General features: G+C 35.7%; 1 protein-coding gene across 2 annotated transcripts in view; it reads left to right on the top strand.

The window, feature by feature from the left end:
- The window catches only part of LOC136035354 (juxtaposed with another zinc finger protein 1-like), a 76,744-nt gene that overhangs the window by 38,915 nt on the left and 20,254 nt on the right, over positions 1-17,575 (top strand). For both annotated transcript variants that reach the window (XM_065717102.1, XM_065717103.1), the window contains exon 4: positions 17,138-17,260. In XM_065717102.1, coding sequence (XP_065573174.1) covers positions 17,138-17,260 — 123 coding nt within the window. The remainder of the gene's footprint in view (positions 1-17,137; positions 17,261-17,575) is intronic.

Below are 17,575 nucleotides of genomic sequence, written 5' to 3' on the forward strand. Positions count from 1 at the left end.
TTGCAATTGATTGCAATAAGGTATAAATAGATCAATTTGTTTTAAAAGCCCAGGGGCCACAAACACAAAAATATATGTACAAAACAAGGAAATCGTCAACAGTACAAAGCACACAAAAACAAAATTCAAAACAAAAAAAATGCCTAGTCTAGAGACAAAATAAATTAATCACATAAAATTTCCCTTCTTTCTAAGCATTTATTTATTTAAACATCAGGTCGAGTTAATGTTGTTGGGATACTACATTGAAGAACGGGCAAAAGCTGCAAATCAATTCCATGTAAATATTCTTCCCCTGAAATGTGGTTGTTAATATTTTTCCAAGAAAGCACCGAGTAAACCCGGAGAAAATGGTCCAGATCTTCATCATCCCCCTTACCAAGGGCACCAGTATACTCCTTTTCGGAAATCTAAGCATCTAAGCTATATCGAATGTGGAGTAAATATAAATGTTATTTCAGTCTTAAGTCTATAAAAAGACCAAAGCTGAAACTTAGAACGAACAAAAATTATTTCTTCACAGTCCATCTAACATATATCAATAAAGCTAGGACAAATAAACCAAATAATCATATTTACCTATGTTTGTAGGACTTAGAAAATTAGTGCTTTACTGTCAACACTAAAATGGGAGTTTTGGTAATGTAAAAGTAAACCGATTAAGGCCACCTTTTACAGTATACAAATAAAGGATTTTTTTTAGTAATACTAAAGTTTATTTCTTACGATTTAAGATTGATTATTACTCACTATTGGTGTTATAGCTTGTGAGATCAAAATGTTACCTGATAAATCAATCCAATATTTCTGTATGCTGTTCAGTGATTTTGCGGTTATTAAAAAAACATTTATTGTTATGCTTATGTTTTTAAGATAATTATAATTTTATACCGAAAGTTACTGATATCACAGCTGGTGTAAGACTATGAAAAGCTTTATAGATTAGTTTATTTTTAGGCTACGTACTCACTTTTAACTAATAAATCAACATTCTTGTTTTTTATCCTTGGTTTCTGTGTTTTCAGTAAAGCCCTAGTTTTCTATAATCCGGAAAACATAAGAAAATATGATTATCTGGTTTATTTATACTAGCTTTATTGATATGTCTTACATAGACTCTGAAGCAATAACTTTTGTTCGTTTTAAGTTTCAACTTCGCTCTTTACTTCCCTCAAAAAACTTTGTTTTTTTTAAATTAATATGGCAAAGGGCCGAAGCCAACCTTGACTGAAAGCACCCCTTGAAAAGTAGCTTCTCTTCAGACATCCCGTTGCACCCACCTATTTTATAATGAAGTTTAAGAGAGTTTAGAAGTAAAATTTTTATTTTACAAAAGTACAATTCTTAATTATATTAATTTAAAAAACTTATTTATTTTATTTATTGATTATATAAAAACTTATTTATTTACATAAAAAATTATTATTTTCATTACTTTCAAGTATAGTCGAAAATTTTCAAGTATACTACTGTCAGCCAGCGTGTGTTCCCCGGGAAAACCCTCCAACACAGGTTGACTCTAGTTCGGCATTGTGGAGTGACATGCATGAGAGGTGTAGCATATATGGGAGATGGTAACGATGGCAATGAAGGGGGGGAAATTAGCCATGACTTGTTGCCTACTTAATTAGCTTATCTGTCTTGGCTTTTTCTACAATTTGCCATGACTTGACTTGCCCACAACTATTCCATTTTTAATTCCATTTTAAACTTTTCAAGTTTAATGCACCCCTTAAAAAGTGGCTTCTCTTCAGACATCCCGTGCACCTGTTTTGTAATGAAGTTTAAGAGAGTTAAGAAGTAAAATTTGTATTTTACAAAAATATAATTTTGTTTATATTAATTGAAAAAACTTATTTATTTTATTTATTTATTATATAAAAGCTTATTTATATATAGAAAAAACATTATTTTTATTAATTAAAAAATACTTGTTTTTTAGATTAATATGACAAAGGGCTGAAGCCAACCTTGGCTGAATGCACCCGTTGAAAAGTAGCTTCTCTTCAGACATCCCGTTGCATCCGCCTATTTTATAATGAAGTTGAAGAGAGTTTAGAAGTAAAATTTATATTTTACAAAAGTACAATTCTTAATTATATTAATTTAAAAAACTTATTTATTTTATTTATATATTATATAAATACTTATTTATTTACATAAAAAATTATTATTTTTATTATTTCAAGTATAGTCGAAAATTTTCAAGTATACTACTGTCAACCAGCGTGTGTTCCACGGGGAGACCCTCCAACACAGGTTGACTCTAGTTCGGCATTGTGGAGTGACATGCATGAGAGGTGTAGCATAAATGGGAGATGGTAACGATGGCAATGAAGGGGGGAAAATTAGCCATGACTTGATGCCCACTTAATTGGACTATCTGTCTTGGCTTTTTCTACAATTTGCCATGACTTGACTTGCCCACAACTATTCCATTTTTAATTCCATTTTAAACTTTTCAAGTTTAAAGCACCCCTTAAAAAGTGGCTTCTCTTCAGACATCCCGTGCACCTATTTTGTAATGAAGTTTAAGAGAGTTAAGAAGTAAAATCTATATTTTACAAAAATATAATTTTGTTTATATTAACTGAAAAAACTTATTTATTTTTTTTTTATTTATTATATAAAAGCTTATTTATATATAGAAAACACATTATTTTTATTAATTAAAAAAGACTTGTTTTTTTAGATTAATATGACAAAGGGCCGAAGCCAACCTTGGCTGAATGCAACCCTTGAAAAGTAGCTTCTCTTCAAACATCTTGTTGCACATATTCCGTAATGAAGTTTAAGAGAGCTAAGAAGTAAAATCTATATTTTACAAAAATATAATTTTGTGTTATATTAATAAAAAAACTTTTTTATTTAATTTATTTATTAGATAAAAACTCATTTATTTATATAAAAAATATTATTAATTTTATTAATTGAAATAAACTTTGTTTTTTTAAATAGTATGATAAAGGGCCGAAGCCAACCATGGCTGAAAGCACCCCTTGAAAAGTAGCTTCTCTTCAGACATCTCGTTGCACCTATTTTGTAATGAAGTTTAAGAGAGTTTTAAAAATATAATTTTTGTTATATTAATTGAAAAAAAATTATTTATTTTATTTATTTATGATATAAAAACTTATTTATTTATATAAAAACATTATTATATTTATTAATTTGAAAAAAAAACGTTTTTTAATTAATATTATCAAGGGCTGAAGCCAACCTTCGCTGGAAGCACCCCTTGAAAAGCAGCTACAATCCAGACATCCCGTTGCACCTATTTTGTAATGGAGTTTAAGAGAGTTAAGAAGTAAAATCTATATTTTACAAAGATATAATTTTTTGTTTTATTAATTTAAAAAAAACTTTGTTTTTTTTAAATTAATATGATCAAGAGCCGAAGCCAACCTTGGCTGAATGCACCCCTTGAAAAGTAGCTTTTCCTCAGACACCCCGTTGCACCTATTTCGTAATGAAGTTTAAGAGAGCTAAGAAGTAAAATCTATATTTTACAAAAAATCACGTTGACATTTTTTTTATTATTGCCAAAGTTAGATTATAGATATTTTATTGCATATACTGAAATTAAATCAAAACCAAGCAATTTTTTATATAGTTAAGTTTGTTTTGAAAGCAAAAGCAAAGCTTAAAACCAACAAAAATTATTTTCTCGTAGCCCTGCAACAAGTATATTAACAAGAGCTAAGATCTTATATGGCACTTGTGACGAGGCAAGAAGAGCTAAGAGCCAAGAGATCATATGGTATGAGCTCTAACAAAATTCTATGAATAAATAGATTGATTTAAAAGGAAAATAAGAGCTCTCATGCCGATCAGGATTTAAAATAAGAGCTCTAAGTCACCATTTCCTTCTAAATATCAAAATTCATTAAGATCCGATCTCCCACTCGTAAATTATAAATACCTAATTTTTTCTAATTTTTCCTCTCCCTTTAGCCCCCCAGATGGTCGAACCTAGGAAAACGACTTTATCAAGTCAATTTGTGCAGGTCCCTGACACGCCTACCGATTTTCGTCGTCCTAGCACATCCAGAAGCACCTGGCTCGCAAATCACTGGACCCCTGTCCCCAACTCCCCCAAAGAGAGCGAATCCAGTACGGTTCCGTCAATCACGTATCAAGGACATTTGCTTATTCTATCCACCAAGCTTCATCCCGATTCCTCCACTCCAAGTGTTTTCCAAGATTTCCCCTTCCAACTCCCCCAATGTCAAAGATCTGGTCGGGATTTGAAATAAGAGCTCTGACACATGAATTCCTTCTAAATACCAAACTTCATTAAGATCCGATCACTTATTCGTAAGACAAAAATACCCCAATTTTTCCGTTTTCCAAGAATTCCGGTATCCCCCTCTACCTCCCATAATGTCACAGGATCCTATTCTTCCCATTCAGTCTCATCCTGATCTCTCCGCTTTAAATATTTTGTAAAATTTCCGGTCCCCCCAACTGCCCCCTCCCCAATTACGCTGGATCCGGTTGAGATTTAAAATAAGAGATCTGAGTTACGAGGTCCTTCTAAATATGAAGTTTCATGAAGATCCGATCACTCCTTTTTAAGTCAAAAATACGTCATTTTTTCTAATTTTTCAGAATTAACTCTCCCCCCCCCAATAGAGCGGATCCGTTCCAATTATGTAAATCACGTTTCTGAGACTTCTGATTATTTTTCCCACCAAGTTTCATCCCGATCCCTCCAATCTAAGCGTTTTCCATGATTTTAGGTTCCCCCGCCCCAAACTCCCCCCAATGTCATCTGATCTGATCAGGATTTAAAATAAGAGCTTTGAGACACGATATCCTTCTAAATATCAAATTTCATTGAGATCCGATCACCCGTTCGCAAGTTAAAAATACGTCATTTTTCTAATTTACAGAATTAACCCCCTCCCCCCCAACTACCCCGAAGAGAGTGGATACAACAACAAAAGAGAGGATAATGAGGACTTTTTTCCCAAGACAGTGAACCAACAAATCCTGTTTGAATATTTCGGCCCTATATCTAAGGGCCATCTTCATCAAAGAAAATAAAAAACAATAAAACGCTTACAATAAAAGTTCTCAGTTAAAAATCCATTTTTTTTAAATAGCCTTGGCATCATTACTTCTTAACAAAAAGTTCAGCCAAGACTGTGATAAAAGCTAACATTTTACAAGATAAAAAGGTTCATTCTTTTCACTAACTGTACTTATTAAAAATAGGAATGATTTCTTATTGCGATATTTGCCTTCGCTGCAGCTAATCTGATAGTCAAACAGTTCGTAGTAACGAACTGTAGTAAGGAGCGACCCGGCTCAATAGTAACCAAAACTCTAAAAAATGGAATTTTGATACCAATACCTACATCAAAAGAATCGCATTTTAATGCTGATTTTAAATATATAAGTTTCATAAAGTTTAGTCCTACCAATCAAAAGTTACGAGCCTGAGAAAATTTGCGTTATTTTAGAAAACAGGGGGAAACGCCCCCTAGAAGTCATAGAATCTTAACGAAAATCACACCATCAGATTCATCGTATCAGAGAACCCTACTGTAGAAGTTTCAAGCTCCTATCTACAAAAATGTGGAATTTTGTATTTTTTGCCAGAAGGCAGATCACCGATGCGTGTTTATTTGTTTTGTTGTTTTTTTTTTCCCAGAGGTGATCGTATCGACCCAGTTGTCCTAGAATGTTGCAAGAGGGCTCATTCTAATGGAAATGAAAAGTTCTAGTGCCCTTTTTAAGTGACCAAAAAAATTGGAGGGCACCCAGGCCCCCTCCCACGCTAATTATTTTACCAAAGTCAACGGATCAAAATTCTGAGACAGCCATTTTATTCAGCGTAGTCGAAAAACCTTATAACTATGTCTTTGGGGATAGTAATGGTTATTGGGAAATATACAGGCGTTTTCAGGAGGATTTTTTTGGTTGGGGGGAGGGGTTGAGAAGAGGGGGATATGCTGGGGGAACTTTCCATCGATAATTTGTCATGGGGGAAGAAAATCTCCATGAAGGGAGCGCAGGATTTACTAGCATTATTTAAAAAAAAAAACAATGAAAAAATAAATATGAAAAAGTTCTTTCAGCTGGAAGTAAGGAACAGCATTAAAACTTAAAACAAACAGAAATTATTACCCATTTGAGGGACTCATCTCCTCCTAATACCTCGCTCTTTACGCTAAAGTATTTTTAGTAATTTCAACTATTTATTCTACGGCTTTTGTGATTCTGGGGTCATTCTTAATGAATTGGGACAAAATTTCAGCTTTAGTGTAAAGAGCGAGGATCTGACAAGGGGGCGAACCCCCTCATATATGTAATAAAAATACGAGAATACAAAAGTTCTTTACGTAAGCTAATTTGTAAGTTACGTAAATATTTTACTAATAAAAATATTCGTAAAAAATTAAAAGTTCTAGTTGCCTTTTTAACTAACCAAAAAATCGGAGGGCAACTAGGCTTCCTCCCCCGCTCTTTTTTTTCTCAAAATCATTTGATCAAAATTATGAGAAAGCCATTTAGCCAAAAACAAATAAATATGCAAATTTCGTTTTAATTATTCCTCTGCGGAGAGCCAAAATCAAAACATGCATTGATTCAAAAACGTTCAGAAATTAAATAAAAAAAACAAGTTTTTTTAACTGAAAGTAATGAGCGCCATTAAAACTTAAAACGAACAGAAATTACTTCGTATATGAAAGAGGCTGCTTCCTCATCAACGCCACGCTCTTTACGCTAAAGTTTTTTACTGTTTTAAAAAGAAGAATTGAGAGAAAGAGTCAAACTTTAGCGTCAAGAGCGGGGTGTTGATGAGGAAGCAGCCTCTTTCATATACGGAATAATTTCTGTTCGTTCTAAGTTTTAATGTCGCTCATTACTTTCAGTTAAAAAAAAACTTTTTTTTTTATTTAATTCTTTTGGGATTGGGCTTGTTTTTGTTCGTTCCTATTTTTGTTTTATTTTGAATTAGATTATTTTCTATAATTAATTTTGTGTACATAGGGTTGAGTTTGTATTCACCCAAGTCTCTATTTAGGGATGTATTATTATTTAAGTTTCGTTTGATTTCGATTGCCTCGCTGATAGTTTGTTTGATTCCTAGGTCATTGCTAATTAGAATTGTTTCGTCAAATAGAACATAATGGTTTGGATTTTCAAAAATATGATTACTTAAAGCTGAATCGAAAGATATGGAGTTATTTTTAGATTTTAATGCTTTTTCAATACTTTCTTTGTGTTGCTGTAATCTTGTTCCTAAATTTTGATGGGTTCGACCATGTAACAATTTCCACAACTACATGGTATTTGATACACCCCTCGTAGACGAGTAATTGGGGTTTTATCCTTACCAGAATTGACAAGATTCATTATACTTAAATTGCTTGTGAATACAACACGTAAATTGTTCTTTAAACAAACTGTTTTCAGTTTTGAAGTAATTTTCGGAATATAAGGTAGGTAAATCGTGCTTGTGGGTTTATTCGAATCATTTACTGGTGTGGGATTTAAGGCTTCAGAAGAATGCATCTTTAATCTTTGAGCAATAACAGTATTTATGAGAGAAATTGGGTACCCGTTGCCAAAAAGTATGTCTGTAATAAAACTTAATTCTTTTTTAACATACGGCTCTGAACAGATTACATAAAAAAAAACTAGTTTTTCTAACTGAAAGTAAGGAGCGACATTAAAACTTAAAACGAACAGAAATTACTCCGTATATGAAATGGATTGTCCCCTCCGCAATCCCTCGCTCTTTACGCTAAAGCTTTTAATTGTTTTAAAAAGCAGAATTGTGGCAAAGAGTCAAACAGACCGACAGAATTTGCGATTGCTATATGTCACTTGGTTAATACCAAGTGCCATAAAAACCAGCTCAGGTAAACTGAATCATATTTCCTGTAGTTTTTATGGCACTTGGTATTAACCAAGGGGATCCGTTCCGATTATGTCAATCATGTATCTAAAACTTGTGCTTATTTTTCCCACCAATTTTCATCTCGATCCCTCCACTCAAAGTGTTTTCTAAGTTTTAGGTTTCCCCTCCCAACTCCCACCCCTATGTCACCAGATCTGGTCAGCATTTAAAATAAGAGCTCTGAGACACGATATCCTTCTAAATATCAAATTTCATTGAGATCCGATAACCCTTTCGTAAGTTAAAAATACCTCATTTTTTCTAATTTTCAGAATTAACCCCCCCCCCCCCCAACTGCTCCAAAGAGATCAAATCCGTTCCGTTTATGTCAATCATGTATCTAGGACTTGTGCTTATTTTTCCCACCAAGTTTCATCCCGATCCCTCCACTCTCCGTGTTTTCCAAGTTTTAGGTTTCCCCCTCCCAACTCTCACCCAATGTCACCAGATCTGTTCGGGATTTAAATTAAGAGCTCTGAGACACGATATCCTTCTAAATATCAAATTTCATTGCGATCCGATTACCCGTTCGTAAGTTAAAAATACCTCATTTTTTCTAATTTTTCAGAATTTGCTCCGGTCCTTGATATGCCTGCCAAATTTCATCGTCCTAGTTTACCTGGAAGTGCCTAAAGTAGCAAAACCGAGACCGACAGACCGACAGAATTTGCGATTGCCATATGTTACTTGGTTAATACCAAGTGCCATAAAAACTCACATTAAGTTGATGGGTTGAATTTAATAGCAGAAAATATTTCGGCGAGGAAGTATAGTGGTGGGGGGGGGCAGAGATTTAAAACTTCTGAAGATTTTGACGCTGTCTCCTGGTTTAATAGGAATTAGACCTCCGTTGCCTGTGCAACGTGAAGTGTTGCAGCAACTGTGCCCTGTTCCTTAGGGCACAGTTGCGGAGCAACACGTGCAACTGTGCCCTACGGGACACAGTTGCGGAGCAACAGTCTCCATTATGTCCTTCAGAGGACATTTTTCTAATGCGGCTTCGATTGTTATCTTGAAGCATTTTTGATATGGTTTTATTTCGAGCTCCTACTAAACTGAGTTTGGTAAAATGTTTAGCTGGTCCAGAAATAAACGAGAATTATTTTATCTCCAAAACGTTTACTTCCGAAACTAGGGCCGTCTTAACTTGACGCCAATTCGAAGTATTATGTTTCGAGACGCACATTTCGGGAATTATTTCCGGGAAATCTGAAAGAGATACGGAAATAACGTCTTATAGTTTTCTGCTTAACTTTTGATGGTCTAAACTAGGAAAATATAAAACAAACCAAATTCACCAAAAAATTTAAATTGCCCCGAGGGCATGACAAAACTTCCAAATAGAAAAACCCAAAGAAATTATTTATTTCGGAGAAACTATTGTAAGCTCCAGTTGTTAGGAGATCGAGACCTGTCGAACCGCGTTGGAAAAAAAATTCTATTTCCAGAACAGAAGTTACCTCTAGAACGTCGAAACTTCGGAAATTATTTCTTAGAGAACGAAGCAACTTGGTATATAGAACACTTCACTTCTTCTTGCATACTTTTCATAGCACTACTCGATAAAACTATAAGAAACATCAAAATCGAAAATTTGAGAAAATTCCAAAAAAAATCGGAACGAGATGGACTTTTCCGAATTATTTCCGGGAAATCTGTAAGAGCTACGGAATTTTGTGCTCCGGTTCTCGAAGAGACAAATGAAAGTTCAGCATAACTGTATTTCTAACAAGTTTATTTTCGAAGCTAGGGTCGTCTTAACTTGACGCCAAACATCGAACGCACAGTTTCTAAGAAAAAAACGGTTTTATTTTTTTTTATGGAAAACTGTTAGAAATTTTAGGAACTTCTCTGGAACTTTTTTACTCTGTTTCACGTTTCCCTTCCCTCTGAAAAATCTCAAATTTTTAACTCTTACCACTTCGGAGCTACAGGTCGCTGATCACGGTGAAAAAAAAAAACTATGAAAGCAGTAGTGTTGCTCCGCAACACAATTAAAAGAGTACTTTTTCCAGTGACTAAGTATTATCTAGAAGAATTCAAAATTTTCAAAAAAATGTTATTTTTAGTTTAATAAAATTTGTATGCTGAATTTGATGCAAAATTTATCATTTTTAGTATGAAAAAGCTTGGTTCTCAAAGCGGTATGCGCCATCCCATGCCAGTTTCACCAGTTTCATCGGTGTTTAGTTATTTCTACTGGTATTCAATGATTATTTTAACATGTCTGTTCATTCTTTACGATAAAATGGATACTTTATCAAATTACGATCGCGTACGTAGCCAAAAATTTGTTTCGGGATTGAATAAAGAAAAAAAATAAATTAGACAAACCACACGGGAATATAGAAAACTGTTCAACGAATTTTTATCTCAGAGTGAGGATACGGGCCTGAGTCCTCCCCCTCTCCTCGCGCGCGTACCTAATTGTGGTGCCAGTCGTTAAAAGTAATGTGTGAATCAAATTTGGGCGTCAAAGCAATAAGTATTGGTCTGAATTTTGTTGGACATTTCTATATGTGGCCATATTACGAATTGAAACTGTTTGCACGATTACAAAACTATTGAAAGCAAACTAATCTTTTCTTGAAATGTAATTTCCCTTTTTTAAATTATGCTTTCGACTCCAAAGATTAGTAGAGAATTGATTAAGTTTTTCCATGAATTATATTTATGAACTTTCAACTTGTGCACACAAATTGCGTACAGACTAAGAAATTGTTTGTGTCCATGTCTGGATTGATAAAAGCTTGGCTGTTGCATTTGATGGTGCAATATACTTGAAATACCGCGACGACTTTTGCCTTAACTATAGAATATAATTAAACTTCGTCAACCTGATTGACAGGATGATAGGAAAGGCTTCTAGGCTTTTAAAAATGCATACTTCTGTTGCTACGAGAGAACTAGGACTAGTATTTTGAATTTTTATTAGGTCTGCCTTCATAAACATCATAATTTATATCTGATGTTGGTATATTTACAGTTCAACGTAGTGAAAACAAGTTTGACTTGTTTGCATATTCTGTCCGGTTGTAAATAGCGAACATGTGACTTTCGTGGTATAATCGCTTCATTCTCCTTAAAGATTGTGATGATAGAATTATACTTTTGTCAACCTTGTCCTGTGGAAGACATTCAATTCATTTTATTTCAGAAAATTTCCCAATATGTTCATCCCCGGTTATTCAAAAAGTTCCAAAGCGTCATGTTGCAGAACTCAGCAAAATTTCAAAAGATTCCGACAAAGTCGGGGTTAGTGCAAACACGGGCATTTTCTGAAAAAAAAATCTGCCTACAAACTTCACTAGGAAATTTTGCTAGTTTCATGAAAACTGCCAAATAGCATGCTACTATACTACCTCACTTTGGTTCACTAGTTTCACAAATTTTCACTAGGCCATGAAAACTGCCAATTAGCATGCTACTATGCTACCTCACTTTGGTTCACTAGGTTCACAAATTTTCACTAGGCCATGAAAACTGCCAATTAGCATGCTACTATGCTACCTCACTTTAGTTCACTAGGTTCACAAATTTTCACTAGGCCATGAAAACTGCCAATTAGCATGCTACTATGCTACCTCACTTTAGTTCACTAGGTTCACAAATTTTCACTAGGCCATGAAAGCTGCCAATTAGCATGCTACTATGCTACCTCACTTTAGTTCACTAGGTTCACAAATTTTCACTAGGCCATGAAAGCTGCCAAGTAGCATGCTATTATGTTACCTCACTTTGCACGTCGGGGTTTTGCAGTAGTGTGACAATTCCCTAATACTAATTGTTAAATCTAATAACCACCCCGGATTTTTCTGTAAGAAATATGCATATTTCTTCTGAGTGAAACTGAGTCAGCATATTGCTGAAGCAGGGTTGCCACCGAAGGAGCTTGTAAATGTAAAACAACTTGATCCAAAGAGTGTGATTTTGACATTCTCCGTGGATTACGTTAACCAAAAAGTGCGATTTTAGTCCTCGCCCTGATATAGTAAGGCTAAATTTAATGGTGGAATAGCCGATCTGCCTATCGACTTTTCGATTTTAGTCTTTTTTGGGGTTTTGTTCAATCTTATTTTAATTGTATTCCAAACATAGCTGAAAATTTTTCGGTGACTGTATTTTTATTATTATTCTTTTCAGATATTTTAAAAAAGGAACACGTGGCCCAAAAAGTAAATTTGCTCATTTTCCCCTGGATTTTCAGCCAGAGCGAGGATATTCTGTTCTTTTGTTGGTTCTCTTGCAACATTTTGTATTGGAAATGCGGTTTTGGAGATGCTTTCTTTTTGCATGCATTGTTTTTATACATTAAACCAGCCATAGTTTTGGTGAGGGGCCGAATTCAAATTTCTATATAGTAAACATTTACTTCTGAAAACCTCTTTTCTTTGGTGGTACTTGAGGTTGGCGATGCAAAATAGGGTAACAAAAAATAACTCAATTCACTGAGAATGCCATCACCATAGTTTATAAAGGACAACCAGAAAACTACAGAGTATTTCAGTTATTCATTTGCGAGAGCCAGAAACACAACTGCTCTTTGGGGGTAACGTAACAGGTCCTGGTCTGTTTTGTTTTGATTCAGATCCTGTTCATGCTGTGATTTCATCAACAAGTTAGGTATAATTAAACCACATATCCGCTACTAAATAAAACCATTTCAACATTTAAGTGTCTGATAATTTTTTTAGACGGGTCACAGTGGCTGCTGAAGTCGCAGATGCCTTGATATTTTTTTAGACGCGTCACAGTGGATGCTGAAGTCGCAGATGCCTTGATATTAACAGGCAAGAACTATTTTGGGCTCGAGAGGGACAATTTACTGTTTGGCTCAAGCTTCAGCTTGTCTATAATAATTCCAAATACTCCCGTGGGATCAACTTGATTTAAATTGGTTCACGGGCATTTATTATCGTGTCCGACTTTGCAGAGCATCCGGGTTGCAGCGGTAGCTGGCAACCTTGTAAGATACGATCACGTCCCATGCCAAAAAAACAAAGTTGTCCATAACTCCTGAAACTATAGTGAAATCAAAAGAAGAAGTACACTATTAGAACCGTCTTGTCCGATAACCCTGTGCAAGTAACTAACTGTCCCTTCTCTTGAATAACAAGGAAAATATGTTTGTTCGAAAATCAAGAAAAGTGGCTGCAACCACAATATTCTGCATCGTGGGCATCTTTTTCTTTTCTCTTTTCGTCTTACTATGGTAGTGGGGCACAATCTGGAGAGTTGTTTCCAGCGCTTCCATCGGGATATTCACCACTCTTTTGTGAGTGTAGCAGAAAGTGCCCCAAGAACTGTAAATGCCTTCTCCGATTTTGTGATGTCTTGTGTGCTTGTACTGGAAAGTGTGATAATTCGCCCGAAGAAGCATAACATATGCGTAATTTGTGGTCATTTTCTTTATATACTTTTTCTTTCTTTCTTTTTTTTTTCGTCAAAAGCTCTATTTTTGCAGTTAATTTTTTGTATTTTGAACGTACTCATATCGATGCTAGGATTCAGTATCTGTGCACTTTAATTTCTTCCAAGTGGCTTCTGTTTTGACGCCACCAACGGAATGGAGTTGCAAAGGTGGTTTTACCTCCTTTACGGCACCAATTGCTTTGTTCTTCCTTCTTTGAACATAACTGTAATGCAAGTACAGGAAAGTTAGTTTCATGTGTCACCACTTAGGTATGTTTTAATAATGTGAAGTTACAAAGATCGTTTTTGCATTTCTCTCTCTGTACCTTATTCTGTTTCGCATTCTAAGTTCAAACCTTTCATCGAGGTTGGAAAACAGAAAATATAGCCGGTGGCGTCATGGATTATGCAAATTAGGTTATATATCCTTTTGCACACGAAATTTTCGGTGCGCCCGCCTATATTCGTTTTCAGCAATGAATTCCACCCCCGATAAATTTCTCAAACCTTCTCTAGCTCGTTGAAGCCTATGATGTTAGACTTTCGTCGACTGGATCCCTGACTATAGTTGGTTTTGATGTTGAACGATCTGCCGTTCATTTGTATTTATGTACTTAATGTAGTACGTAAATTAGAAATATACAGCATTGTTGATAACGCATGTAGAATGTTTAATGGCTGGATTTCAAATAATACAACTGTGAACTTGCGTAATATAGTGGCTATTGAGGTGTAAGGTGCAATCGTTTGTTTAATCTACTCAGGTCTATCATCGATGTTCTTAAATATTCTCTTTATTATCTACCTGCTCTCATTTCTGCTCGCTCAAGTGTTACGACATCCACCAGGAAGTAAATTGGTATGATAGGGATGTATTAATAATGATGAACTTGATGCGAGTTTCATTGGCTCATAGAATATGGTGTTGCAATGCCAGTTGCTATTGGTTTTGTTGTCTCTAATTTTTAGGGCACTTGGTATAAACCAAGTGACATATAGCGATCGCAAATTCTGTCGGTCTGTCCCGGTTTTGCTACTTTAGGCACTTCCAGGTAAGCTAGGAGGATGAAATTTGGCAGGCGTATCAGGCGCCGGACCAGATTAAATTAGAAATCGTTTTCCCGATTTGACCATCTGGGGGGGTGAGTGGGGGGCCAGTTAATTCGGGAAAAATAGAAAAAAATGAAGTATTTTTAACTTACGAACGGGCGATGGGATCTTAATGAAACATGATGTTTGGAAGGATATTGTGTCTCAGAGATACCATTGTAAATCCTGACCAGATCCGGTGACATTAGGGGGAGTTGGAGAGGTAACCTAAAATCTTGGAAAACGCTTAGAGTGGAGGGATCGGGATGAGACTTGGTGGGAAAAATAAGCAGAAGTCCTAGATTCATGATTGACATAATAGGAATGGATTTGTTCTATTTGGGGGAGTTGAGGGGGGATTAGTTCTGAAAAATTAGAAAAAATGACGTATTTTTAACTTACAAAGGAGTTATCGGCTCTTAATGAAACTGTATATTTAGAAGTACCTCGTAACTCAGCATATTTTAAACCCCAACCGGATCCAGTGTCATTGCGGGGGGCAGTTAGGGGGGGGGCGGAAATCTTAGAAAATACTTAAAGCGGGGAGATCAGGATGAAACTGGATGGGAAGAATAAAAACAAGTCCGAAAAACGGATCCGCTCTCTTTGGTGGAGTTGTGGGGGGATAATTCGGAAAAATTAGATAAAATAAGGTATTTGTAACTTACGAACGGGTGATCAGATCTTAATGAAATTTGATATTTAGAAGGATCTTGTGCTTAATAGCTCTTATTTTAAATTCCGACCACATCCCCTGACATTGGGGGGGAGTTGGATGGGAAAACCGGAATTCTTGGAAAACGTGAAAATTGGGGTATTTTTATCTTACGAATAGGTGATCGGATCTTAATGAAACTTGATATGTAGAAGGATCTTATGTCTCAGATGCTCCATTTTCGACTCGAATTGGATCCGGGGACATAGGGGGTTAGAGGGGGGCAGCAAATCTTGGGAAACGCTTAGAGTAGAGAGATTGGGATGAAAATTGATGGGAAGAATAAGCACAAGTTATAGATACGTGATTGACATAATTGGAACGGATCTGTTCACTTAGGAGGAGCTGGGGGGTGATGATTTGGAAAAATTAGAAAATTTGAGGTATTTTTAACTTAAGAACGGGCGACCGGATCTTAATGAAATTTGATATTTAAAAGGAACTCATGTGTCAGAGCTCTTATTTCAAATCCTGACCAGATCTGTTGACATTGGGGGGAGTTAGAGGGGGAAATCGGAAATCTTGGAAAACGCTTAGAGTGGAGGAATCGGGATGAAGCTTGGTGGGTAGAATAAGCAAATGTCGTAGATACGTGATTGACGTAACCGTACTAGGTTCGCTCTCTTTGGGGGAGTTAGGGGTGGGGTTCAGTGCTTTGGCTATTTTGGTGCTTCTGGACGTGCTAGGACGACAAAATTGGTAGGAGTGTCAGGGAGCTGCACAAATTGACTTGATAAAGTCGTTTTCCCTGATTCGACCATCTGGGGGACTGAAGGGAGAGGAAAAATTAGATAAAACGAGGTATTTATAACTTACGAGTGGGTGATCGGATCTTACTGAATTCTGATATTTAGAAGGACTTCGTGACTCAGAGCTCTTATTTTAAATCCCGACCGGCATAAAGCCTCTGGTTTTCCTTTTAAATCAATCTATTGGTTCTCAGAATTTTGCTAGAGCTCATGCCATATGAGCTCTTGGCTCTTCCAGCCTCGTCACAAGTGCCATATGAGCTCTTAGCTCTTGTTATTTTTTTTATTCTTATGTCGGCAGGGGTATACGATAGAAATGTCCGTGGGTCTAAAAATTGTGGCACTGATGCACAGTATTATGCTCAGAAATTCATTTGGAAGCGGATCAGATACTTCGATCATATACTGATACTGTCATATACTGTGGAGGATAGATCATATACTGTGGGAGGAGTAACCTGAACACCGAGAATTGTTTATCTTTCCTACTGCACCTAAATAAATTGGCATGGCCAAAGGTGGCAATATTGTTTTTTTATACTTTTCAGTCAAAATTACAGAGATTTTGAGAGCGACGCTTGTTCAATTTAGGACATGGATATAGGCAGCTGTGCAAAATTACTGACCAGAGGAAAATGTTAAAAGACGTATTTTTTGCCTGAACGGTGCAATAATGCTCATTTCACGAATTGTGCAGTTCTTGTGCATTCTGTTTTTTTCTTTTTTGGGAGGGGGGTGTCAAAATTCGGTGTCTTTGCCGTGTCCCACAGCAACAAATACTTATTTTTTCGTTCCGTAGCAGAAAATTCCTTATTCGGTGGGAATAGCCAAAGTAAAGGAAAACTCAGCAAAATAATGGTAAAAGAAAATGCTTTTTTTGTTATAAAAAGTTTTATTATTAAGAGTTAATATCCCTTTTTTGCCGGGTCCGATCTGACCTCGAGGGGGGGGTATGAAAGGGATGGGAAACCCTATAGAGGGTTTTTTATTGCTTGTGTTCAAACCAAAATTCTATGGTGAATGCCAATACATTTTTTTTTTCTTCATGCCTAGATACAATATAAAACCTCCATGTAACACGAGACTTGTTATAAAGAGGAATGCGCTTTTGAGAACCTTCGAGGAGGTAGAATCGCACTCCTTTTGCCTTTGAAGTTGGAGCCCGTATCCGACTGCTTAGCTCTATTTTAAGTCATCTCACAACTGACAAGATTAATTAAACGGATTGGCAATGCTTATTTGTTGTTTTTCTTCTAGATCCTCTGGTGGAATTGGAGAAGAAAAACCTTATGCATGCCCAGTGCCTGGGTGCCGCAAACGGTATAAGAATGTCAATGGTATTAAATATCACGCCAAAAACGGACATCGAAGAGATGGAAAGTAAGTCTTTTTTTATTATTATTATTATTATTATGTAGTGACACCATTAGTTCAAAATAATAATAGGAATATCAGCCCAATTACTACTGATTAAGAGCGGCAATAATAATTATTAAAAACAGCGCTACTGTTTTGTGTTCGTTTGCTTTTAGTGTTATTAGCGGTCTTAAATGGTGCTTCGTAAATAATAAGAGATGCAAACTTGAAACAATCAAAAAGAAGTAAAAATATACTATCTAAGCTCCGAAAGTAAATTTCTCAGGGATCTTGCTACCTAACCTACGAGGAAATGGTGTTATCTTTACGAGAAACTGA

This window comes from Artemia franciscana, chromosome 14, assembly GCF_032884065.1.
Source record: "Artemia franciscana chromosome 14, ASM3288406v1, whole genome shotgun sequence".
Classification (NCBI taxonomy): domain Eukaryota; kingdom Metazoa; phylum Arthropoda; class Branchiopoda; order Anostraca; family Artemiidae; genus Artemia; species Artemia franciscana.